The sequence below is a fragment of the Talpa europaea genome, assembly GCF_964194135.1.
Source record: "Talpa europaea genome assembly, chromosome: 3".
NCBI lineage: Eukaryota > Metazoa > Chordata > Mammalia > Eulipotyphla > Talpidae > Talpa > Talpa europaea.
Genome location: NC_140069.1, coordinates 108,690,599 through 108,715,857, shown reverse-complemented (window position 1 = coordinate 108,715,857; position 25,259 = coordinate 108,690,599). Strand labels below are relative to the sequence as shown.

The following is a 25,259-nucleotide window of genomic DNA, read 5'->3' as shown; positions in this document are numbered from 1 at the left end:
GTAGTAGTACACTATTTCTGTAAAAAGTATCTGGAGAGATGCATTATATATATATAAATGCATGAAATAATGGGAAGCATGAGAAATTGCTAACATGTTTACTCCAGGGAGGGAGCCTGTGTGACTGGAGAACTGGAGTGGGAAGTAGACTCCATGATACAACTGGATTTATCTTTTGAATTTTGAACCATGTAAATGTTACCTATTAAAAGTAAATCAAAACTGAAACCAGGTCAGTTGGAAAATGAATTAAGAACATATCTAAGGTGTCGGAGTGATAAAAAAAAAGTGGCCATTAAGTCCCGAGTGTCTGACGTGGTATATATTTGTTAATTGAACAAATATTCCTGTTAATTTGCAAATTTACTTAATCTCTAACATGAGCTGCTGAACTTTAAAAAACGAATCCAGGTTTCCTGATGGAAAGGTAATACACTGTGTGGATCACCTCGAAGCAATACAGGTTGTCAGGAATGAAATACTTTAGCTTTTTCAGACTCCCCTTTTCCCCTTTTCTTTGACTATTATCTTTTTTTTTTTTAAGAGTTGCGAGTCTTTTTTTTTTTTTTTCCTAATTAATTAATTTATTTATACAAGCACTGGGTACAGTCAGAAGCGCGGGACGGTGAAAGAATTCACCAGAGCCATAGCAGAGAGCAGAACAGGGAGACTTACAAAATACACTGCTGAGGGGAGCAGTGGGCAGCAGGAGAGGTCTGTGTGCCATGTGGGACCCTCACCCAGCAGCTGGGGATCGAACCAGCACTGCAGAGGCTGGCGGGCTGCTTCGCAACCCAGCGTTCAACCGCTGCGCCACCAGGGAGGCCCTCCTTGACTATTATCTTAACTATATATCTTCTCAAGTCCACGTTTTTTTTCTTTTTCCTGAAGTTTTAGATTAACTTGGGTTCCAAGGTGACATATTAAAATATTAACCTAGTAATCATTTTTTAACTCTCAAATGAGTAGTTGTGGTATTTTTGTTTTTAATGGTTTCTTTTAAAATAAAAATACTGGCAAGGTTACTAGTAGAGTTTCTGTTTCAATGCTTAAAATATGAATTTGTACAACCTTTCTAAAAAATAGATTGTAATAATGACTTGAATTCTAAATTTTGTCATTTCTGTTATAATCTTCAATAATTGTAAATAATATTACTTAGAAAAATAAAGTATATAAATGGTTGAACAGATAGTAAAGAAATGAAAAATAACATAAATGCCCTAAAATAAGTAATTGTTAAATAATATATTTTTTATACAATATAAGTTTTAAACAATAAGAAAATTTTTGTTAAATTTCTAACTTGGTTTTCTTTACATTTTTCAATATGAATAAACTCTTAAAAAGCAGGCTATAAAACTGCTTATGCAAGACAGTCTCATACACACACCCCAAAGAGATTGAACTGATTGTCTTAACTTTGTAGATGATGTTAACTTTTTTGTTATATTTCTTGACATTTTATTTCTCCATCTTCTGCAGTAGATGTTAGACACCAACTTAAAATTTTTAATAGATTCAGAAATGAAAACAATCTGAAATCTAATAGCTGACTGGAGGTTTTCCTATACGATGTGTGCCTTTTCCAATGAGATGTATTATTTATATTAATACACTTTTATATATAAATATTTTTATGTCTTATATATACTTATTTTTATCTTTATAAATTTTTTATATTTTGTGTATATATAACGTGTGTGTGTGTGTGTGTGTGTGTGTAAAAAACCATTCTGGAGATGGGCGTTCTAATCCTTAGTTTTTGCTGAAATAAGCCTTTGAAGTTTGTGCTTTTTAAAATTTTGGCTAACGCTTTGGGATAGAGATGGGAAGGCTATTGAATGAAACCTTTAAAATTCAGTCACTTCAAATTTTGTGGTTTTACATTGCATTCAAAAACTTGCTTGTCATTTACCATTTCTGCTTGTCATTTACCATTTCTGGCTATTCTTTTTCACAGATCCCTAGGCAAGGTTATTCTACAGATGTTAGGTAATTTTTAGTGCTTTAAGATAAAATACAGTTTATCTAAAGGGAGGTATCAACAAAGCGAAAAAAAAATTTCTGGTAATATTTATGGTACTATGTTGATTGATGGGTCATATTACATAAGGTACCAAGAGCTACAGAACCTACAACTACTAATGTAGTTGAACATTTTTTTTCCCTAAGAGGGTTTGATTGTTTGATGAGGGACAGCTTGGGTTAAGAAACTGCTTATAAACTAAATGTATAGAATCTCATTGTTTCTGCACATCATTGGGAATACCTTTTAGAAGTGATGTCCAAAAGATATAATTAAAGAATAATTATGATTTTTGTCATTCTTCTAATTGAGACACCACAGAGACTTGAGGCTTAGAATGTGATCAACTTAGTGCTAGGACACAATTGTTCTGGTGAAGCCTTATATAATGCTGTTACTTTTTCAGAGTGTTACAGAGGTAGGAACATGGGGAAGAAGCAATCTGGATAACATGAGAGTAATGCTGGTGGCTAAGAGAAGGCGACGTGACTCTGTGGGAAGGGCTATAGCTGATCCATCTGTTTTCTAGGTAAGTTGTTCTAAGTTGTTCACCTCATTATTTGCCAGTTCTAATCATAACTGGATCATGATTTCCATTTATCTTTGGGAATGGCATCATTACACTGTAAGATGAAGGATGTCCTTTTAAAACTATAACTTGCATAGGAGAATTTAATGAATCACTGGATCTTTATCATATAAGTGCTAATAGATCTTAAGTTTTACTGCCAAGGGAAATGCCTTTGGGTAAATATATGAACAGGTTAATAAGTGACTAGGAGCCAAATAAATATTGAATGATAAGTACACATCAAGGCATGTGAGCTCTGTATTATTTAAGTGGTTAAAAAAATAAGTGGGCAAGAACAAAACTGAGTATTAAGAACTAGAACTTTACTGACTAATATTAGGTAAACCTGAAGATTTCAGTCAGGCCATGATTATAATTCAGTATATTTACCCAGCAACCATTATATATGTATATATTCTAAGAGTGATCTTTTAATCTTTCTAAATGAGAAGAAAATAATAGCAGGTTGAAGGCACTTTAAACAATCAGTTCTCTAATTCAAAAGAAGGTCTAGCTTCATATTTATTAGAAAAACAATTTGATCGATGATGGATCTATGTACTTGTTTAATAATATGAAATAAACAGCAAGATGAATTAGTATTTCCCCTTTTTAGATAATAGAATTCAAATACTTGTAATGAGTGTTTGGAGAAGCAATTCTTAGATTAAGATAAAAGTTTGGATGAATCTGCTAAAGAATCAGAGGGTAAAGATCTATTTGAATATATCACAAAGCTTCCAGTATAAAAAGAGCAACAAAAAGAATTTTGATGATATGACAGACAACTTGGAACAGATCCTTTCATTGGATGTGGTAAAAACAACTCTTTAAAAAAAGATATATGATAACAGATTCTAGGAAACTATTACATCTAATTCTAAATAATAGCTATAAACTTGACAAAAACCATTCTTGAAATCTGAACTGTCATAATTTCATGTAAAGAGCATTACACATTCCCAAATTTTGGCAGGTTTTTTTTGGAGGCGTGGGAAAGGCAGAATTTAGAGAACTACTTTGTTTATATTTGGAAATAACTTTTTGAATCCTAATCTGAAATTTGTTGTACAGATTTGAGTATGAGCACAGTTGAAGAGGATTCTGACACAGTAACAGTAGAAACTGTGAACTCAGTGACTTTGACTCAGGACACAGACGGGAACCTTATTCTTCATTGCCCTCAGAATGGTAGGAGAACTTGGTGACATATTATTATAAATCTCTTGAGATTTCTGACTTTATGACACTTGTGATCCCTATCAACCAGATGGTTTAACCTTAAAAGAGTAGAAAAAAGAGGTTATCTGTTTTGGATTATACATTAATGTTAATTCATGTTTTTATATTTTTTAAATATACCTTTGTATATTTTTTTAATTTGCCATAAGTTTTAACCTTTATGAATCTCATATCTATTTTATAAGTAGAATCTGTTGAGCCTCCAAAGAGGATAATGGATAACTATAATACACTTCCCCTTTGATACTATTGATACTATTGGTGTATGTAGTACATTAGAAAATGTAGAAATCCTGCCATAGTGAGTAGGTGAACTATTCAATAGTGAATAAGATTCAACAGCCTTGAGGCTTGTGATTATGTTGTTAATTTTCTACCTGTTATTTATATTTTACTTTTACGTTCATCTTTGCTTAACCTTAGTTCTGTCTTCTCCTTTCACTCAATACATAATCCCTGGGTTTATTTCATTCAAGCTTATGGTTTTAAGTGTATCTACCTATCAGAATGACTCATCCTTTTGTCTTTATTCTGAATTCCCTGTTTGTCATAGGCTCCTTAAATTTCACATGTCCCAAATTATATTCTTTCACAAAATTCCCAAATCTAGTTTTATTTTTTCTTTTCTTGGTCAGTTTCATTGTTTTGTGTCTCAGATCATAAGTAGGAATAGGAATAAATTCTTCTCTCACCTCCCACGTGAATTCCATCATGAGGACTTGATAGTATATATCTTGAATCCATTCCTTCCTCTCTGTCTGAAATCCATTCTTGGTTCAGAGTCTTACTTCTCACCTGGTTAGTTCTAGTAGCCTTTTGACAGTCTCCTTGTAATTCGTTTCAAACTTTGGATCACAATGGTCATGCTAATTAGTATTATATGAAGATTTTTTTTAAGTTTTCCATGTTTTATAGAATGTAATTTAGGATTTTTTTATTTGGCACATAAGCGTCTTAGCATTTCAGCTTTCCTTTCAGCCTCAATTCCCTGCCACATTTCCTATATCTGTTGCAACAGTCATGACTTTTTATTTTCCTAACTTAATGTTAGCCTTTCATACCTCACTTTCGCTGAACATACTACTCCTACTGCCAGTAATAATTATTTTCCCGTGGTTTCTGTTTCCCTTTCAAGTTTAAGACATCTTCTCCAGAAAAACTTCCTTCACCTCCAGTCTGAATCGAATACCTCTCCTCTCTGTTTGTATAACATCCCCTTCATTCCACTTTCACAGCTCTTATTACACTAGATATTACTTCAGTCATTTCCCGCCCTACAGTGTAAGTGCCTTGACAGACAGGGTACCTTTCATTGTTCTGTTACCAGTATTTAGCAGAGAGTAGACATTAAACAAATACTTGTGAACGAATAAATAACCAGCCTTTGTCTTTACATGTGAAATATTTGGCCAAGTAAATAACAGCTCAAAAGTGTGATATTTTTAAAAAAAATGGTACGGTTTGTTCATAGTCCTTTGTCATAAGAATAGAAACTAAGGTACTGCACTAGGTATACATACAGAATGCAATGTCTTTTTGAGTCCTGCTTACAAAAATGGATTTAGTTCACTGAACTAAATCAGTAGGAAGATTGTTTTGTAAGATTTTGTCTTTTCTCAATAAGTTTGGAAATTCTGAGATTTTTGTTACTTTATTTTCATTAGAAGCTGATGAAATAGACTCAGAAGATAGTACTGAACCTCCACATAAAAGACTTTGTCTCTCTTCTGAGGATGATCAGAGTATTGATGGTTCTACTCCTTGCATATCAGTTGTTGCACTTCCACGTAAGTTACTGTATATTATGAACTGAGAGCTCCCTTTTGAAAGAAAATTTTAGCTTAAAAGAGACCGAGTTGCATTTCAACGTAGGCTTGGACACATTATTTTTCTCTTCATTTAGTGGGGGAAAAAAACAACAACAACTTTTTAATTAATACCTAATGAATGCATATTTATATGCCAGACATAGCTCTAAATCTTTCTGCATATAATGTCTAATCTTCTCAATCTTTTCATTAATGAATTATATGTATGTCCTTGCTTTGTATTAAAGAGTATGATTTTTCCACCTGCCCTCAATAAGCATATGTGCCCTTAATGAGAAAGTTTGTTTTAGTATAGATATTAATATTACCTTACTGTAAAAATGAGGATATGAAGGTACAGAGAGGTCTAATAACTGTTCTAAAGTCATCTCAAGCCTTTTGAGTCTTGCAGTTCATACTATTAGCCATAGTGCTACCCTGCCTCTTTATATGGAATATGGCTAAATGAAGGTTAGAGAGAAGCCTGATTAGTTTATTCTCTTAAGAAAGTTTTTAACATGTTTATATTTCAAGATTATTGAAAATAAACCAGCTTCTAAGAAGATATAGTATTTTTACTATACTATTGACTGAATATTACATGGTGTGGAATACTATTGACTAAATACTACAGTGTGCCAGCTATAACACCAGATTTTATTTCTGATGTGTTTAGCAAGAATATGATATCTTGTTGAATTATAGTGACCCCCAAAAGGCTGGAATAAATGTTTCAGTCCCTGGCAATGGGGTTGGAACACAAAGCAATTGATGGCACTCTATGCAGAAGAGTCTTGTCATATCTAAGAACTTTCATTCTGTGCCCAGCATTCAGCAAAATCATATCCTCTTCCAGTGGGAAAAACTAAGACTAGTTTTCATCTTGGAAAATCATGTCTCTACAAGTAGATATGTGTTCTGTATTTACAGAATTAATTGCTTAGTAAATTGGAGAGAAAAGAAATTATACAGTTTGGGCCTCCCCGGTGGCGCAGTGGTTGAGCGCTGGGTTGCGAACCTGCCCGCAGCCTCTGCGGCGCCAGTTCGATCCCCGGCTGCTCCCCAGCCACCGGAGGAGGGTCCCACATGGTGCGCAGACCTCTCCTGCCGCCCGCTGCTCCCCTCAGCAGTGCACTTCGGTCCTTCTGCCTGCTCTGCTCCCCGCTCTGGCTCTGGTGAATTCTCTCACCCTCCGGCGCTTCTGACTGTACCCAGTGCATGTATAAAACAAAACAAACAAATAAATAAATAAACATGCCTCTATTAAAAAAAAAAAAAAAAAGAAAGAAATTATACAGTTTACTGACAATGTTAAATGTTAATAGTTTATTCATTTCATTTATGGCTTATATAATTTACTTCTAGTTAGATGATTTCCTTCTAATGAGGATTCATGTGATTTTTAAAACTCTCTCCTAAGTCAACTGGTATTATATTGTGATTCAGTTTTAAAATTATTGACCTATTTACAGAGATGGAATACAAAATGGAGATGGACTTGACATAACATTAGTTTTGGTCGTACAGTGAAGTGTGTGTGTGTGTGTCTGTGTACACATAGTTAACATCCATCACCACATATTTACAAATTCTTTTTCCTTTAATGAGAATTTTGAAAATCTCTCTTGGCAATTTTAAAATAGGCAATGTATTTTTATTTAGGATAGTAATATCCTGTATATCATATCTCTGAGACTTATTTAAGCTAGAATTTTTGAGTAATCATTGTAATATAAACAATGAGTGGTTAATTCATTTGGTTAGAGTGAAATTCAAAACTGCACCTGATAATTTGTTCTATTTAATGATGTTAGACTGAATTCTTCACACCCTCATTCATTTAACTGGATAAGATAATATGGAAGTATTGACATAACAGCAGAAGTACTGCATAGTATTAGATCAGCATCATTACATGGAAGATGTTCTCTGGAGCCTAATATTTACAATAAAACTGAATTTATGAAGAGCAGACTTGAACTTTTACATGTTTCCTGAATTTATAAAAAGTATGCTGATAAAATCAACATGGGATAGTTTATACATTTTAACAGTTACATTAAAGCATTAAATCTTATATTTATCACTATCATCTAGGACTGATGATGAATGGGCAAATCATTATTTGTGAGAATTTGTGGAGGTGAATTTTAGTTTTTAAAGATATACCTTTAAATTTAATATGCAGGTTTTCTTTATAAGCTTTATAAAACTGATGATAACATTTATCTGTATGGGGCTTAAAAATTCTCTTAATTCTCATATTAATCAGACAGGACCATTACCTGACCACTTCTTTTAATATTCATCTACTACCATAATTATTATATTCTGTATTCATAGTTACAACTCTAGATGACTGTTCATTTATATGATTTTTGCAGTACCTTAGCCTCTTACTTCTTCCACTCTCCACACTGCCTCATTTATCACTCCCATCCTGCCATTACCTATTGACTGGAGTCCATTTGTGATCTGCTTTAGGCATTGATTTCCTACTACTGCTTCCCGTCTTTCCAGTTTGCTTCCTCTAATACACTTTTAACTCCTGCAATCCTTTGCCCACTGGGGCCCATTAATCTTAATTTATTCATTGTTCCTTTCCCACTATATGCTGTAATTCTTACACACTTTCAGTTTCTTAATCATTATAATCAATATCTTGCATTTACTCTCAAACTGTATCTGTTCCTTCTCACTTCATTAATTTTTGGTGAAAACATAACTAATTAGGGGCCTCCCCGGTTGTGCAGCAGGTTGAGTGCTGCATTGTGGAGCTGTCTGCACCCTCTGTAACTCCGGTTCAATTCCCGACCGGCCAGGGAGATTCCCACATGGGTGGCAGACCTCTCCTGTCTCGCCTGCTGCTCCCCTCAGCAGCACTGTCAGTCCATCTGCCTGTTCTGCTCTCCACTCTTTCTCTGGCGAATCCGCTCACCCTCCCGTGCCTCTGGCCCGTACCCCAGTTCTTGTATAAAAATAAATATAGCTTCAAAAAAAAATAACTAATTAAATATATCTGCCTATTTATGTCTGTACCAGTACAGCTAATTGGAAGGGATCGAGGAAAACAGTACAAGCAAGCTGATTGGTCTCACTTTATAAAATCTATGATCATTTACTTAAGGTGCGCTTATAATGTTGTCTACCATTCATAGCATACTGAGTTCTTTCTCCCACTCTGAGATGACTATTTCATATATCCTAGGTACATTTTCTCTACCTTTCTTATTCTCAGTGGATAACCCTGCTTTCTACTTTACTGAGAAACTGAAGTAGCCAGAAAATAGTATTTACAAGTTTCAACTACCACACATTTTTACGTCCGTATATTTCATCTTTTCTCCTAGCTAAGGCCAGCCCTTCAGTTTACTAGATAATACCCTTTTTCCTATTCAAGGAATAGGAAATGGAATTCAAGGAATAGTACATTGTTGCAACAACTTTTTGATTATTCTTCTGAATCAATAATTTTTCGTTCTCTATTGGATCATCCCTATTAGCATTACTAGCATATCATATCTTAAGATAAGAAGTTCCATTGGGCCATTTTTGGCTCCCATACAGTTTCTGTCATGTTCTTTAGAGCAGAATACCTAAAAGAATTATCTATACTTGCCTTCATTTCTTTCTCCATCCTTCCTTAAACCACTCCATTCAGGCTTTCATCTCAAACATTTTACCAAAACTGCCCTTCCCAGATCTGTAGAAAACTTCTTGTTGCTAAAACCAATGATAATTTAGTTTTTTATTGTACTTTGATCTAACCAGTTTTTGATATTGCTTATCATCTCCTCCTCCCTGACACATTTTGTTGCTTGTCTTCCTGAGAAACATATTCCTCTAGTTTTCTTCTTCATTTTCCATCCATTTCTCTTCAGCCTCTCATGCTAGCTCCCAACCTCTAACTGTGGGGAGTACCCTAGGACTCAGATGAATTCCGTTTTCTGTTTTTACTTTCTGTAATTTGTGGTGTTAAATCCTATTTCTAGAGGTGATTCCCAGATTTATTCCAGTCCACATTTCCAGTAACTTTAGAGGTTTATTATGTTTCTCAAACTATTATGTTTAAAACTGAGCTCTCTCTCATCTGTTAGCTTCTTAACTGATTTCACACTGGCCCTTTTGGTTGTTTTCCCCATAGCAACTAGAGTGATCCTGTTAAAATAAAAGTCAGATTATATCACTCCTCTATATCTGCCAGTAGTTTCCCACAAGAAAATTAAAAAGCCAAAGTTTTTACAGTGGCTTGAGTTGCCACATGATATCTTTCTGACCTTCTTCAATCTGCTCTGGGCACATCATACTGCTGGGTATTTCTGTGAATAGTCCAAGCATGCTCCTATCTCAGAGCCTTTGTCCTTTGACTTTTCTTCTGCCTGAAGTGCTTTTTTCTCAAGATACTTGCATGTTCAACTCCCCTTCTTACTTTGTTCCAAGTCTTGGTTACTTTTGCTGGCCTCCTATCTAAAATTTCAAAACACCACCCCCACCCCCATTCTCTCAACACATTCTCTTTCCTGCTTTATTTTTTTTCCTTATCACCTTCCAACATGATGTTTTCATTATGTGTCTCCTCCACCACTGCAATTGCCATGAAGTCAGGGTTTTTGTTACTTTTGCTCTCTGCTGTCTCATCACCCAGAGCAATAATATAGTATGTATTAGCTGTACAATAAATATCTGTTAAGCATATAAATAAGCAGGTATATTGGAAAAGAATATTAAGAAATTAGATTGTCACTTGTGTTTTCATGAATTTTTTAAAAAAGAATTAGAACCTACCATTATTATTCTGGAGTTGGACTGTTCTTTTTTTCTTGAAGTTTCAGAAAATGATCAGAGCTTTGAGGTGACCATGACTGCAACCACAGAGGTGGCAGATGATGAGATTACTGAGGGAACAGTGACACAGATCCAGGTATAGTAAGTCTACTTGGAGTGAGAGAATTATCCTTTATGCATAGTTAAGCTGAAAAAATGATGAGAATATATTTTGTTTGACAAAGTAACCACAAAATTGAGGTAAGACTTACTATTACTACTTCATTTTAATTTCATATACAAGTTTCAAATTGTAAGCAAAGACAGTTTTAAAATTCATTCCCTGTGGAGTGGTTCACATCTGTTGAAACAGATGATGCATGGGCATTCTTTATTTACATGAAGTGATTTCACCTGAGTTACTGAATAACTTTACATTTTATCCTACAGTTGCATAAGATGCTTGTTAGGATATAAACCTTTTTAATTTAAGTTTTACCCACCAATTGCCTGTAGTGACTGATTTAGAAAGGTCCTGTGCATTGTTTGTTCTATTGTGAATGGAAGCTAGTCATTTTAAATATATTTTTAATAATAACAGTCATAGCTACATTAGTACCTCTCCTTTTGGTACTTATAGTGCTAGATACACTTTGCCATGTGTTAAGATTTTGGATAATTATTGTCTTACAGTTTTTTCCTTAATGTGTATTCTTTAATTGTCTCATATAACTAGCTAAGTTACTCCTGTCAAAAGTAAGCCAAATTCTTTGCTCTTTCTTTAAGGCTGCAACTTAAATCTATTTTATTTTAAAACTTTATCTCTGATTGATTGTGCCTTTCATCCTTTTTCCTTTATCTTTTATTTAATAAAATATTTTTGAAGTAGGCAGTAGAGACATTGTACCATTAGTTTTATTTTTTTTTTATGTGAAGCATCACAATGACCCTTATTCAGTTAAGAAGCATAATAGTTTCAAGTTGATGCATAACATCAAGAATGAGGACATCTTGCCATGGGTGCACAGTGACTCTTTTGCAACAGGGAGCTTCAGAGTTATTTCAGATTTGAGGATTTCCAGAGCACTGAGTCTCTGATGTGCTTCAAATAACTCTGAGCTAGGCTGGAGATCTTCATAATCTGCCCTTGAATTTCAGAGGGTGATTTGAACAAGAAGTTTTTCCAAGCCCTCTGAATAATTAGAACACATCTTTCAAATGGGACTTAACAGATTCAAAGTCTGTGTAGTCACTTCAGTTCTGTTTTTGATATAGTAAAAATAACTGTATACATATGTTTGATTTGATTTACAACCTGGTTATCTAAGATTGAGCAGTAGCAATGTTATAAGACAAATTATAGGATCATTTTGTTTGGGCTATATCCTAAATTAATGAGTTACAATTTAATATTAGTTTCTTGGTTTGTTATTACCGTTTTAATAAGTGGAAAACTTTTATAATTCCTAAGTTTGTTTAATTACATTAAGAAAGGTTGTGAATGAAGGTCAACATGTCATAAAATTCAGAAATAGTTTTGAACTTTGGCTATACCCTTTTTCACGAAACCAGTTACAGAAATTTTGCAGTTCAATAGTTAATATATGATGTCTTATTCCAGTGATGGGGATCTCTCTCTCTCACATATATATAGAACTTTGTGGTTGCAAGAAGGACTCATTGGGGGCCATTTTCAGGTTGTTTTTTTTAAGATTTCTAAGCCCTTATATGTTATAGACGAACAATTTTCAGACTTATTTTAAAAGCAGCATTATATCAAATAAAGCCTGAGTAATTTTAAGATTTCTGCATAGAGAAAGATCAATAAAATACCATGAAAGGTATAAATATCTATATACTAGGTATAGATAGACACTTTAAGGTCTTTAATTGTCCTGCTATTCTCATTTACTCATTTGTTATTGGCGGTGTTGAATATTTCTGCTAACCTTAATAATTATTTGCTTCATTTGATGACTGTCTAGTTGTTTAACATTATACAACTTAAGTAATAATTGTTATTCATCACAAAAATTTGAGCTATAAGACATTATTTACCTAAAGATAGCAATTAATCAGCATAATGGGTTTGTTCCTAAGGCACATAAAGTGGACATTGCTGTATATATAAACTCACTTTGGGAAATGCTGATTTTATTCTTTTGACCAACTGATTAAGAGAAGACCAACTCATTAATTTAGGATTCAGCATAAACAAAACGATGATAGCTTGTTAATTCTTTACTTTCTATATTACAGAACTTAAAAGAGGGTATTGTGTGTATTAAAGTCTTTTGATAGCTAGCTTCATCATCCTTATTGAATAACTTCTAATGAAATTCAATGCATTTGTGATCTTCAGAATACAAAAGACCCTAGACATCATCTGTCAGGCCTGTCTCAATTCTCAGCTTTATACAGAATATTTTAAATGTATGACACATAAGTATGGGTTTTAAAACTTTCCATATTTATTCCAGTGATTTCTAGCTTTTTGCCCATGGATTTAAAAAATTTAAAAAGGTATTTTCATAAATAGAGTATATTCATTATCACCAGATATAAAAATAAAGTAAATGACAATAGAGGTGTGACTTTTCTCATTAGGCTTTGGTTGCTCACTGACAGCTTCTCTTTTTCTCAGTGAAATTGGTTTCATTCCCTCTTGGAATTAGAAATTCATTTTCTGCTTAAACAAGAAATAGTCCAGGACTATTAGGACAGTCAGGATTTACCTCTATCCAGTGATAATGCTTCACAGTTGATTCATTTCAGAGAGTAAACTGGGTTGAGTGGTCACTAAGCATGTGACTCCCCTTACCAATTTGCCTGTGATAGGTTCATACCTGACTAAGGTGTTACTGTTACCAAATCTTCCTGTCTTATACTATAGCTCTCTTTAGCCCAAGGTCAACTCTCTGAAAGGTATCTTTGTTCCTGCATAATTTGTTAGATTAAGTATGTCTGTAATTTAAAATATACCTGTGACATTAGCATATATATACTGAAAACCACTGGTTTTGTATACTTGAAAGATTAATTTTATGGTATGTGACTTTTATCTCAGTAAAGATATTTTTTGAAATATGCATTTCTCAACAAAAACTGCTTTAACTGCAGTAATAAAAGAAATAGTACTATATAGCTAAGAAGAAGCCATATTAATGAGGGCAAATCAGCTCTAGTGGTTGGCTAAAACAAAATTGTCAGTAAACAATAAATCAAGATTTTGCATTAATGCCTTCTGATGGTCTGTTAATTCTTTAAATTTAGCAAGAGATTATATTACAGATATAGGCAGCGGATTACCTATGAAGACATTAACAATCATAACTCAATCCTAGCATTTCCATTTATTGTATATATGAGCTCATTTTACAAATATAAAGACATAAAGTTTTGGATAGCCTATATTGATTTAAATGCTTAATGGAATAGTCTGTAAAATTCAGCTCATCAGTACAGAGCTACTTGCGTAAATGAAGGTCGTATTTTATTTAATGTATATAATTTTGTTTTCACATTGCCACAATTATAAAGACTGTCTTTCTATAAATTTTAAATATATTTTTACTCTATGAATGAATTATAAACAAAGGTGAATTGAGTTGGTTATTAAATCATGTTGCCTTTTTTTTTTCCTTTCACTTTTGCCATTTTAAGATTCTACAGAATGAGCAACTAGATGAAATATCTCCCTTGGGTAATGAGGAAGTTTCAGCAGTTAGCCAAGCATGGTTTACAACTAAAGAAGATAAAGATTCTCTGACTAACAAAGGTACGACATACAGTGAATTTTAGTGTCCAGTGGAAAATAATGGAGGTAAAAAAGCTTATAGTCAACAGGATTATTCTGGATTAGACCTTCAAATAATTGTGATTGAGTAGTTACAAAAATTGAGCTTTTCTAATTGACTTAAATTTAGCTCTGAATGAGACCATGACACCAACATTTGTTTTTCAGTAATCGATTATTTTTTGATATGAAGTAGATTTTATCTTGTTAATTTTGAACACACGTACAGGGTGATGTTTAGAAGACAAAACACTTGTATATGGAAGTGTGAAGTCAAGTGAAGCCTTTTTAAAGATCATAGAGATTTAAAGTAGCATAGTGTTTAGTGTTGCTTTGCTCCTAAGGATTGCTAGGAAGTTGCCACAAGTATATGCCACTGTGAATTACAGAAAGGAAACAAAAGTAAGCTAAATAGACTGTTTTCCACCACTGTAAATACTCATTTGGAATGTATTACTCACTTATTATCCACTGCATTTTGTTTACCTCATCTTAAAATCTTTTGTACTTATTCTTTAGCCCATAAAATTTATTTTTCGTTAGAAAAACTTTTCAGAAAGTTTGAGTATGATTTGGCTTTTCTATATTTTTAAGTCCTTAGTTGTTCTGTACTGCCGAAAGTGTAAGAGAAATAAATAACTGAGGGGAAGTAATTTTTTTTCAAACTTTTACTTACTGTCTTTATTTAGTATGATCAAATATATAAAACTAGAGGTTATAAAAAGCAGCTTTCTCTGGAGATCTTTCAGTTTTCAGATGAATGAGAAATTGCATTAGCTATATTTTATTCTTACAGATAAATTACTATATAACAAAATAAATCTTTGGTATTTTATTCCTCTCAAGGAATAACATTTTCGTGACCTCACTTTTTTTCTTTTAAAGGACATAAATGGAAGCAGGGAATGTGGTCCAAGGAAGAAATTGATATTTTGATGAACAATATTGAACGCTATCTAAAGGTATCTTGCAGCATATATTTTTGTTTTTCTAATTTGTTTACTGCCAATTCCAAAACTCCCAAGGCAGCATATTATATATAAAGAGTTTTTTGTTAACTTTTGTAATGGATGATTGGTCAATATATTGTAATTTAATAATTGAATTTTCAGTTTAAAATAGCTTTATTGCTTTAGTCAACACCTGAAATTCAAACACAATTTTAATAGTCTCTCAGAATCATAATGCTTTGTCTTTTTAAGCAGCCAGTAATTAGCGTTTAAGCTTATATTTTCTAAAGCCTAAGATATGTATCCTCTTTGAATTAAATTATAATTAAGTCATTCCCTTGTTTTAAAAAATTTGGTTTATTTTCATATTTGGGCTGATTTCCTGTTAGCTTAATTGTTCTCTTGATTAGAATGTCTGTTGAACACATATTTTTGAGGTGCTGGAGATAAAATTATTTAACATGTAGTGTTTGCATTTTAAAAGGCCTGGCATTTCATTTGGGAATGCTGAAGATAGCTAAAGAATGCTATAAGGCTTTGTAGCATGTGAGAAATACATGTTGTGAATTCTGAATGAAATGAGAGAAGAGTATATTCTCACAATTGTACAATTATGGAAACATTTTTCAAGAACAAGGATGTGAGCTGAGTTTAACGGGGTAGAACTCACACTAGAATAAGACTGGAGGGAGCAGCATGAGTAAAATGTTAAGTACTAAGGAACCAGAGATCAAATCCAGAGAACATTTAATTAATCCCTTTAACTTGAACCAAGATAATTAGCTTCTGCAAACTAGTCTTTGGAGTCTAGCCCAAAGAATTAGAACTTTGTCCTATAAAAATGAAAAAAAAAAAGGTACCTTAATTAAATGAGACATCAGTGAGATAGTTCTGAGCTCTTCTCAACGACATCTTTCCAAGGACTTGCTGTTGGTCCCTGTAATGGAGTCAAGTAGTACATATTTGAAATATAGATCATTAGCATTATTTAAGAATGGAGGTGTACAGTATTTATTTAACCATTCTCATATTGCTTGGTACTTAGGTTATTTATAATATTTCTTAATCTTTCTTAAGCTTAATTTTAAGTTGCACTCTTCCTAAACAAAACTTTGTATACTGTAGTTAAAAACTTTAATCCTTTCTTCATGAATATTCTCTTCACCAAACTAATTGTTTGAGAAGAAACAAATACAGTGACCATCAAAAATGTAGTGAAGTTGTCCACTGGTCACATACGCTTTAGTTAAGACTGGAGAAAGGCTGTGGATTTAGATAAATCAGTAGCAAGTCGTAAGAATACCAAACTTTAGGAAGTAAGCCTGTTTCTTGTCTAGGGATTAGAGTAGATAATCTCCAAGGACCCTTCCAACTGTATGATTAGAGGACAGGATCATGACTAAACTTTGAAACAATTAAGATGACCATCACTTGACCAGGTGTGGGTAGTAAGAACTTGGAACTACATGGTGGAAATAGAATTGGCTGGGAAAGAGCAAATAATTAAGCCTTTATCTAAGGAAGGTTGATGACTGGATATTAGGGCAGAAGGAAAATGAGTAATGTTTGTTTTGGATGACTGGAAGAATGCTAATGGGATAGTAGGAAAAAACAAATGTCCAAGAAGATATACTGATCTTAGGAAAAGATCATTTGTTTGAATTTGATTTTTGACCATTGTTTTTATTATGGGATATTTTTAATAACATAGTAAAACCATTTTTAAACCAATTAGTAGACATCATATATTCCATAATTTGGGTAAAAGGATAAATAAAAGTCACTGACAAACCAAAAAAAGGGGGGCGAGAATCATTTATCTCACTGTATGGTCATCCTGCAACAGTGCTTTGTATATAGGTGCTTGGTAAATAATTAGGTTTAATCATTTATAGAATTGAAATTGCATAGAATTTTAGAAAAGATTATAAAACTCAAACATTTTACTGAGACTTTTACATTAAGTCTTATACACTCAGGAGAGTATACAATGTATATACCACTGTAATTTTATTTTACCTGTTTTGAACTTTTTGTAGAGTGCCCTATAACTGGCTCCTTTTGTGGTTTGAGATCCATCCTCTTGATTTAAAACTGTACTTCATTGTGCAAGTATATTTATTATAAATTATCCATTCCACAGTTATTGGTCTTTTGGGTCCTTTCTAGTTACTTGATTTTTTAATTTGTATAAATTTGAATGGTGTGAGTGACATTGTTTTAATTTGTGTTTCTCTGACCACATATTTTTATGCTAATTGACCATTTGTGTTTCTTCTTTGAAATGCCTGTTTCTTTCACCAATTTTTCTACGGGATTGTTTCTTTTTTTGCACATCCTTAATATATGTAGCATACCAATAGCTTTTTGGTTATTTGTGTCACAGATCACTTGTCTCAATTAAATGCCGTATCTTTTCCTTCTCATGAAGTATCATTTGATTACAAAGTATTCTTAATTTCAGTATCAAAATCATCTTTTTACTTTTATGATTTGCATTCTTATTTAAGAAATCCTCTTTTACCTCAAGGGCTTAAAGATCTTATATATTGTCTTGATAGTTTTGCCTTTCATACTGATTTTTTTCCCTGCAGGCGTGATAATAGGGTTTCATTGCTCTGGGTCTTTTGCATGAATGACAATTGTTCCATCATTATTATGGAATGATATTTTTTCCATCTCCATATTGTCCCAAATCAAGCCTCTAGAGACTTGTATTCTTCAAGCTTTCAAATGTATTCCCAGGTTCTGTTTGTTGATACCTACACTACTAGCACTGACTTGAGAAATCCTGGTTTCTTATAGGGCAAGTCTCTTCATAAATGTCTTGACTGTTCTTAATTATCTCTTTGCTCTTCAATTATAAATTTAGAATTGATTTGTAAGAATGAAAGACTTGTGGGATTTTTTCTTGGCATTGCACTGAAGTTTTGCATTATTTTGAAGGGAATGCGCATCCTTACAATATTCCATCTTCCTGTTGAATGTTGTATAGTGCGTGCCCTATTTTAGTTCTTTAATGTTTTTTGAAAGTTTATTAAATATGGATATTGAATTTTATGAATGTTCTTTTAACATCTATTGAGACTACATTTTTCTTCATAAATCTACATATGATTAATAATAATTTTTGATTATTAACCTTTTTATACATTGCTAGATTCAGTGTGATAAAATATTTTAAGAATTTGGGAATCTATGTTAATAAATGATCTTGATCTGAGAATTCTTCTCTGAAACTTGTCTGGTTTAGCTATTCAGATTAGGCTAGCCTAATAAAATAAAAGGTAGAGAGCCCCCCTCATTTTTTTTTTTTATTCTTGAATAGTTTAAAATCGGAATTATGTTTCTTTGACTGATTCATTGGTAGGATTTAGCTGTAAAATCGTCTGGGCGTATTTTTCATTGTGGGAAAATTACTAATTGATAAAATTTTGTTAATGGTCTGTACTTAATAGACTTTTTCTCTTTTCCTGAGTCAGTTTTGGTAAGTTGCCTTTTTCTAGGAATTTATTCTTAAATTTATTCAAGTTTATTGTTTTTGTAAGTTTTCAAATTATTGCCATAAAATTTTCATAATGTTTGACTAATGTCTATAGCATATCATACTTATTAATACCCCATTTTTCATTTCTATTGTTCGTTTTCCCGTTTATCTTTTTGTATTTTATAAATCTTGATGGAGATTTTTCAGAGAATCAATTTTTATTGCATTGTTTTATTTTTCCTGTTTTTTATTTGATTTGTATCCATTAATTTTCTTTCTGATTTTTTTTTCGTTCTATTTAGATTTTAAATTTTTATGATTTTTAAAAGGGGGTGGCAGGACTTTATGGATTTAAGACAGTATTTTGGGAGCATTTGAGTATCACTTTATTTCCTTTGCCACATTTTAAAGTTTATATTTGACTTATTAATGAATTAGCAGTGCATTATTTTTCTAAATGCCATTGATGATTTTTGACATAGAAAAACAACTTTTAAAAAGCATTTTATCAGAAATCCCTAAATCAAAGAAATGTAACCCATTTAGGCTCGCGGAATAAAAGATGCTACAGAAATCATCTTTGAGATGTCAAAAGACGAAAGAAAAGATTTCTACAGGACTATAGCATGGGGTCTGAACCGGCCTTTGTTTGCAGTTTATAGAAGAGTTCTTCGCATGTATGATGACAGAAACCATGTGGGAAAGTATGAAAACTTGTAATGCTGCATGTTTTCATGTAATTAAGGGAAATATTTTAGGAACTGTCTTTTTTAATGTAGTTATAATCAAGACTTTAATTAGAGACAGCTATGGATTACTGTTGAATTATGTTAATATTTTTATTCTCCAGGTCTATAGTGTGAATATGGTGAAACTTTAGTGTAATAAAGCCCCTTTTAGAAATTAGAATATAAAAAACCTGTAAGCTAGTTTTAATTAACTGACTATATACATCAAAGTCTGCTTTTGTAGTAAAAAGTAACATAAAAATTATAGTGTTGAAGATTTGGGAGATAATGGGAAGAGCTCTAAAATTCTTCAGTAACATTTTTCCTGTTCATCCTTATAGTATAGCAGTTCCTTGGTTAGTCGCTTTTTAAAATAAAACCAGAGTGGATAGTAACTAAATATCTGGAAATGATGCATGGATTTTTATTATACATAATATTTACTGGCAGGCAATAGTGGAAAAATTTATATGGTGTTATTAACATTTTTAATTTCTCTTTGGGAATTATAGGTGTTGGTAGTATGGCTTCCTAGATATTGCTTTTTTAAAGAACAATACATTGACTGTATTGAGTTCTTCTCCACTTTAAAAAAAGACCTGTTCCATTGGCATAAGAGTGTGTCATACATCCATGCATGAGTTAAAAAAAAAAGAAACAGTTTAAATTAAGTGCTTTGTGAAAATTCACTGTAGATTTCTCTTTAGCTCTGGTTTATAGTGTCATCCATGAATTTTGAAATAATTGTGCTATTTTAGTGCCTGAGCTTAATTTTGAAATAAAGGAAGAATCAGGCAGCATAGGAGAAACACATGATTTAAGTGTTGAGTTTTCCTAGAGAAATTGTACTGTGCTCACTTTATTATACTAAAAGTATTTGTTTTTTAAAAAGGAAAATAGAAACATTAATTTTAATAATTATTAATCTAGTTTGAAATTGACTACTTTAAATTTAAAAATTAATTTTCAGTATTCCAAGTGACTTAACATTCAACTCCCTAAGTAAAATTTTTATTGTGGCTTTTGGCATTCTTTATTTTAATTGATTTTTTTAAATTTCTTTAAATTTTCAGATATACACCTGAGGAAATTGAAAAGCTCAAGGAGTAAGTTTTTAATTTTTTTCATTGATCCTGATAGTTGGGTGGGGAGGATAAGTCTTGGTTTTGTTTTGTTTTTTTTTTTTTTTAGTCTTAGTTTTCACTTTAAAATGTCAGATTTTTGTTAGATTAGTATAATTTAATCCTGCTGTTGAGCATGTTTGACCATTAAAAGAGTTTATAAAATACAAACCTGCACCAAATAGTCATACTCTTAAATTTAGTCTCTTCCTGTTGCTAGTCATCAAACAAATGTGTCTTTAGACCACTAATGGGATTTACAGAGGAGATCAGAAGCCATTCTTGGTAGACTGAGGACTAAATTTGGAGAACTTACAAACCAGATCAAAATCAGGGTTATACTATATGGCTTAGTTTAGAGTGATTTTTTTCCAAATATTTTGCTGGATTTCTGGGCTAACCATTCTGTTTAGAAAGGCTATTTCACAGGAAACATAATTTTGTACATTGAGTTAGGTATTAATGGATTATGTGTGTGGATCATGAAAAACAATTGAAAGTTGATCCTGTTCATGGTGATAAGGACTTGTGGAACTTTTTCAGCTATCCAAGAAGAGCTTATTAGGATTACTCAAACGGGAAAAATCTGGGGATTGCCTGGGAGATTGTATCAATAACCTGAGGGGAAATTTGGTCTTTTTTGAACACATATCCAAGTTACTTATTTCTTCTCTGACCCAGGAAAAAGGCAATTGCTGCCTGTTTTTTTTTCACCCACAGACAACTGTGGACCCCAAAAAAAGGCCACACTTTCAAACTTTGGCTCTCAAAGTATTGCTGCCCACAACTTCCAAACCAGTCAAATGGGAAGAAGAAGAATGAAGAATAAATGATGAAATTAAAAGGGAGAAAACAGTTGAACCCAATGCTGATTGGCAGACTCTTGTTTTAGGCTCCGGATAAAGCATGGCAATGACTGGGCAACAATAGGGGCGGCGCTAGGAAGAAGTGCATCTTCCGTCAAAGATCGGTGCAGACTGATGAAGGATACTTGCAACACAGGTACTGTGAGTGCCATGGGTGACATTTTTTGGCTGCCATTTGAGCATCTTACCTCTGTCAGATACTGCTTTATTCTTTTGTTCTGAAAAGAAATGTCATTCACATTAAATTTTATTTTCTAAATTTCCTTTTTTCCCTGAAGCTTAATAGACCCATTAACCTTTCATTGTTGTGCTTTTGTGTAAAGTGACATTGCTCATGGGGATCCAGTATCATCTCAGTTTCTAAAGATTTGGATCTATCATGTTGAAATTTTGTAGCAATTCAAAATTCTAGTTGGAAAAGTATTTTTAAGACTATTGTATACAGGTATTTTTTAAGGCATATATACTGCAAGTAATTTTACTTTAGTCCCACCTAACTGTTGAACTTATATTAACGGTTTCTTAATCAATTCACGTTTATGAAAACACTTAGTTCCAGGAATTCCCAATTTAGGAAGAAGCTGTGTTCCAAAGGTTTGTGTATTTTCCTTACTTCAAACTTACATTTTTCTGTAGGAAAAAAAAAATGTGGCTGGTGTTTCACTACCCAGCCTAGAGCATAAATGGCTTTTCAGTTCTTAATGTATAGAAATATACTAGTGACGCCATTAAACCTACCCTTTGTAACCAATAACAGTATTTAATGGTCTACCACTAACTGTCATTTAACCTATCTGAATCTCAGTTCCCTCTGTAAAGTGAAGAAGTCAGAATAGGCGATCTCATAGTTGCCCTTTAGCCCTGATGTTCCCCAAAGAATCCAGAATGCATGTTCAGTCTTTCAATAAGAACAGTACTCAAGTTAAGCTTGAACTTCCAGGAACTAGTGTTTCCTATCCTCACTCCCTCTACATTGCCAGAGTGGAATCAAGAATGATTCCTGCTTAAATAGTCCACCAGCATTATTAACTGCAAGGCAGTGAGAACATAAATTCCACCAACTTTGTCTTCTGTGGAGGATGACAGCATAAGTGAATAAAGCAGGAATGGCAGCTTAGATTTAGGATGGGACCCACCCAGAGATTCATATAAGATAACTGAATACAGAACACCTTTTGTTAGCATAATTTGGGGAAACGTGCCATTCCCTGACTGCCAGTCTGAGGGATTCACCTACCATCTTCCTTTCCAACTGCTAGGCATTATTTCTGACTAGGCATTCTCTTCTATCGCACCATGAAACAATACAGACTGAGTTTTCCCTTCCTTTCATATCATGCTAAAATGGGAGAGCAGAACTTATTCTTGAATCCATGGTGGGCATATAACATAATAGACATTTAATAAATATTTGTTGAATGTATGATCGATGAAGCAAGCACATCACCTTGTAGAAGTTTTCTAAAAGTTATTATCTGCTCAAGCTCCTTAGGAAATGGACTAAGTAAAACATTTGATGTCCTTAGTGGCTTTACAGGTTCAGAAAAACCTGGAATAAAAGTATGCTTAAATAGCAGTCTCACACTTTACTGATATTCCATCAAAGTAGCCTGGAGCTGGGGAAAGTGGATGGTATAAACCTAGTTTTCATTTTCACTGGTGAAAAGTCATGGGTATTTCCTTGGCCATCATCATTTAATCTTGTAAGCAGTGGTCTCCAGTGAACTTGCTTACTCCACTTCTATAGCGCAGGGAGTCTTAAATGAGACTTAAAGAAAGTATGAATTTCTATGTCCGTCATGCCATTGATGAAGTTCTTCCCATTAAGGCTTAAACTAACTTGAGAGTACATACTCCTTTTTAATTATGTTTTGTGTAGTTTTTCTTTCCTTAAAGAGTCAGTTGACACTTTCTACTAAGACTATTTTTTTGTACTAAGAATCAGCTGTGCTAGTAAAATGCAGCTATCTTGGTAGGTATGTGTATACTTCCCCATCAGTCCTTAGAAAGATGGTGCTAGATCTGATTTGCCAAAAAAAGGGAAAAGGTAGCAGTAGTTGTTTGGATGATTTCCTTCTTTCAGGGAAATGGACGGAGGAAGAAGAAAAGAGACTTGCAGAGGTGGTTCATGAATTGACAAGCACTGAACCAGGTGACATAGTCACCCAGGGTGTGTCATGGGCAGCTGTGGCCGAACGAGTGGGTACCCGCTCAGAAAAGCAATGTCGTTCTAAATGGCTAAACTACCTGAACTGGAAACAGAGTGGAGGTACTGAGTGGACCAAGGAAGATGAAATCAATCTCGTCCTCAGGTTTGTGTCCTAAATCTTTTAATAATAGAATCTCCTTAGTGGCTGTAGATGTCTTAACTGATTTTCCTCTTTGGGTTTTCCTAGATGCCTAATACCTAAAAAGCATCCTTCCCATAGGGAGCCATTATTTAATATCCTAAGTATTTCATATTGAGCTCTTTTTCTTTTGTGTTTGTTCCTTTGTAGTGGATTTAGTGCTCCTGCAAGGTACCAGATTGAAGGCGTGGAGACTGAAGTCCTCCCTATATCCACAGAACAGGTATGGCACAGGCAGCGGCAGTGCAGCTTTTCCACTGTCCCACCAATGTGCCTTAGGCCTAGCCTAGTGGGAGCATGTTAAGGGTAAGAGGGCTATTCAGTCTCCATGCCCTTCAATCTTTGGCTACTATGCTAAAAAAGGCAACAAGGTCCAATCTATAGTTACCCCATCCCTTCAAACTGGACCAAATCAGACATTTCCATTTTATACATTTCATATCCCAAAATAGCTTTAAGATAATAACACTAAGCTTATCTTTTTTAATTAATTGATCTAATGAGTGAAAATATTTAAGACTCTAGTGGAAGCTCTCACTGTGGCTACTCCCTACTGAAAATCAAAATCACTACCACAGTTAAAGCAAGAAAACAAACAAATCATAAAGCCCCAAATTTAGTTGTATTCTTGTGTTGGGCAGGGTTTTTGGTAATTCCTGGCTATTTTTTTGTCTAAAACTTTTTGGTGTAGATTTTTGTTTTTAGTAGATTTTTTTTTTCAAATTCATCTTTAAAAACAGCTCATTTCTAAATGTTTTTGTTTATAAATAGAATAGCTCCAATCCAGGAAATAACTTACTACATACTGGAAAACAAATACAGCTACTGTTCTAACTTTAGATTATTCCTTTTCCTTTATAGTACTTCATATGATTCTGATCATTTATGGGTCAGCCCATTGGTTATAACCTTAACATGATGATGTTGCTGGTGATACTTCATAGCTCTTACCTCTGGAAGCACGTCTTCGCTCCTGGAACCCTTTCCCATGCAACTTAAGAGCATCTCAATGACATAACCTGCCATCTGCTTTATTGCCAGTTTTGTCATGTGTAGTCAGAGGAGGGTTTTTACAGAGAACGAAATTAACATCTAACATGCTTATTTTGTAACCTGTAGGATAGCAGAGCTTGATGTAGCTGATGAAAATGACATAAACTGGGATCTGTTAGCAGAGGGATGGAGCAGTGTCCGTTCACCACAGTGGCTTCGAAGTAAATGGTGGACCATCAAAAGGCAAATTGCAAACCATAAGGATGTTTCATTCCCTGGTAATGTATTACTTCCTAAATCCGTCCCTTTCTCGTACCAAATTTACTCCTAAAATTAGAAGTTCAAAATATGTTGCCTCAGCTTGAGATACTAGTCAAAGTAGGTTTTTACTTTAACCTCTGTTTTATGTCTTTGGGTAACTCTTGAGAAAAGTGAGTGTGATTTATGAGTCTCAGAGCACCTACGATGAAAATATACACATTTCTATAGTCTTGTTCTCTGACATAATTATTGGGAGAAAATACATTTTACATATAGAGAGTTATATTTAGATAAT

The 25,259-nt window shown here is 33.4% G+C and overlaps 1 protein-coding gene across 4 annotated transcripts in view; it reads left to right on the top strand.

The window, feature by feature from the left end:
- Positions 1 to 3,622: 3,622 nt before the first annotated feature.
- Positions 3,623 to 25,259, top strand: part of DMTF1 (cyclin D binding myb like transcription factor 1) — a gene marked incomplete at its 3' end in the record, with an annotated part of 29,954 nt that continues 8,317 nt past the window's right edge. For 2 of the 4 annotated variants that reach the window (XM_084230263.1, XM_084230261.1), the window contains exons 1-10: positions 3,623 to 3,791; positions 5,507 to 5,629; positions 10,477 to 10,571; positions 14,078 to 14,192; positions 15,096 to 15,172; positions 19,194 to 19,351; positions 20,449 to 20,481; positions 21,389 to 21,498; positions 23,446 to 23,674; positions 24,830 to 24,981. In XM_084230263.1, the coding sequence (XP_084086389.1) occupies positions 3,683 to 3,791; positions 5,507 to 5,629; positions 10,477 to 10,571; positions 14,078 to 14,192; positions 15,096 to 15,172; positions 19,194 to 19,351; positions 20,449 to 20,481; positions 21,389 to 21,498; positions 23,446 to 23,674; positions 24,830 to 24,981 (1,201 nt within the window). In that variant the 5' untranslated portion in view covers positions 3,623 to 3,682. The remainder of the gene's footprint in view (positions 3,792 to 5,506; positions 5,630 to 10,476; positions 10,572 to 14,077; positions 14,193 to 15,095; positions 15,173 to 19,193; positions 19,352 to 20,448; positions 20,482 to 21,388; positions 21,499 to 23,445; positions 23,675 to 24,829; positions 24,982 to 25,259) is intronic. The other 2 variants (XM_084230264.1, XM_084230262.1) reach the window with 1 other exon arrangement.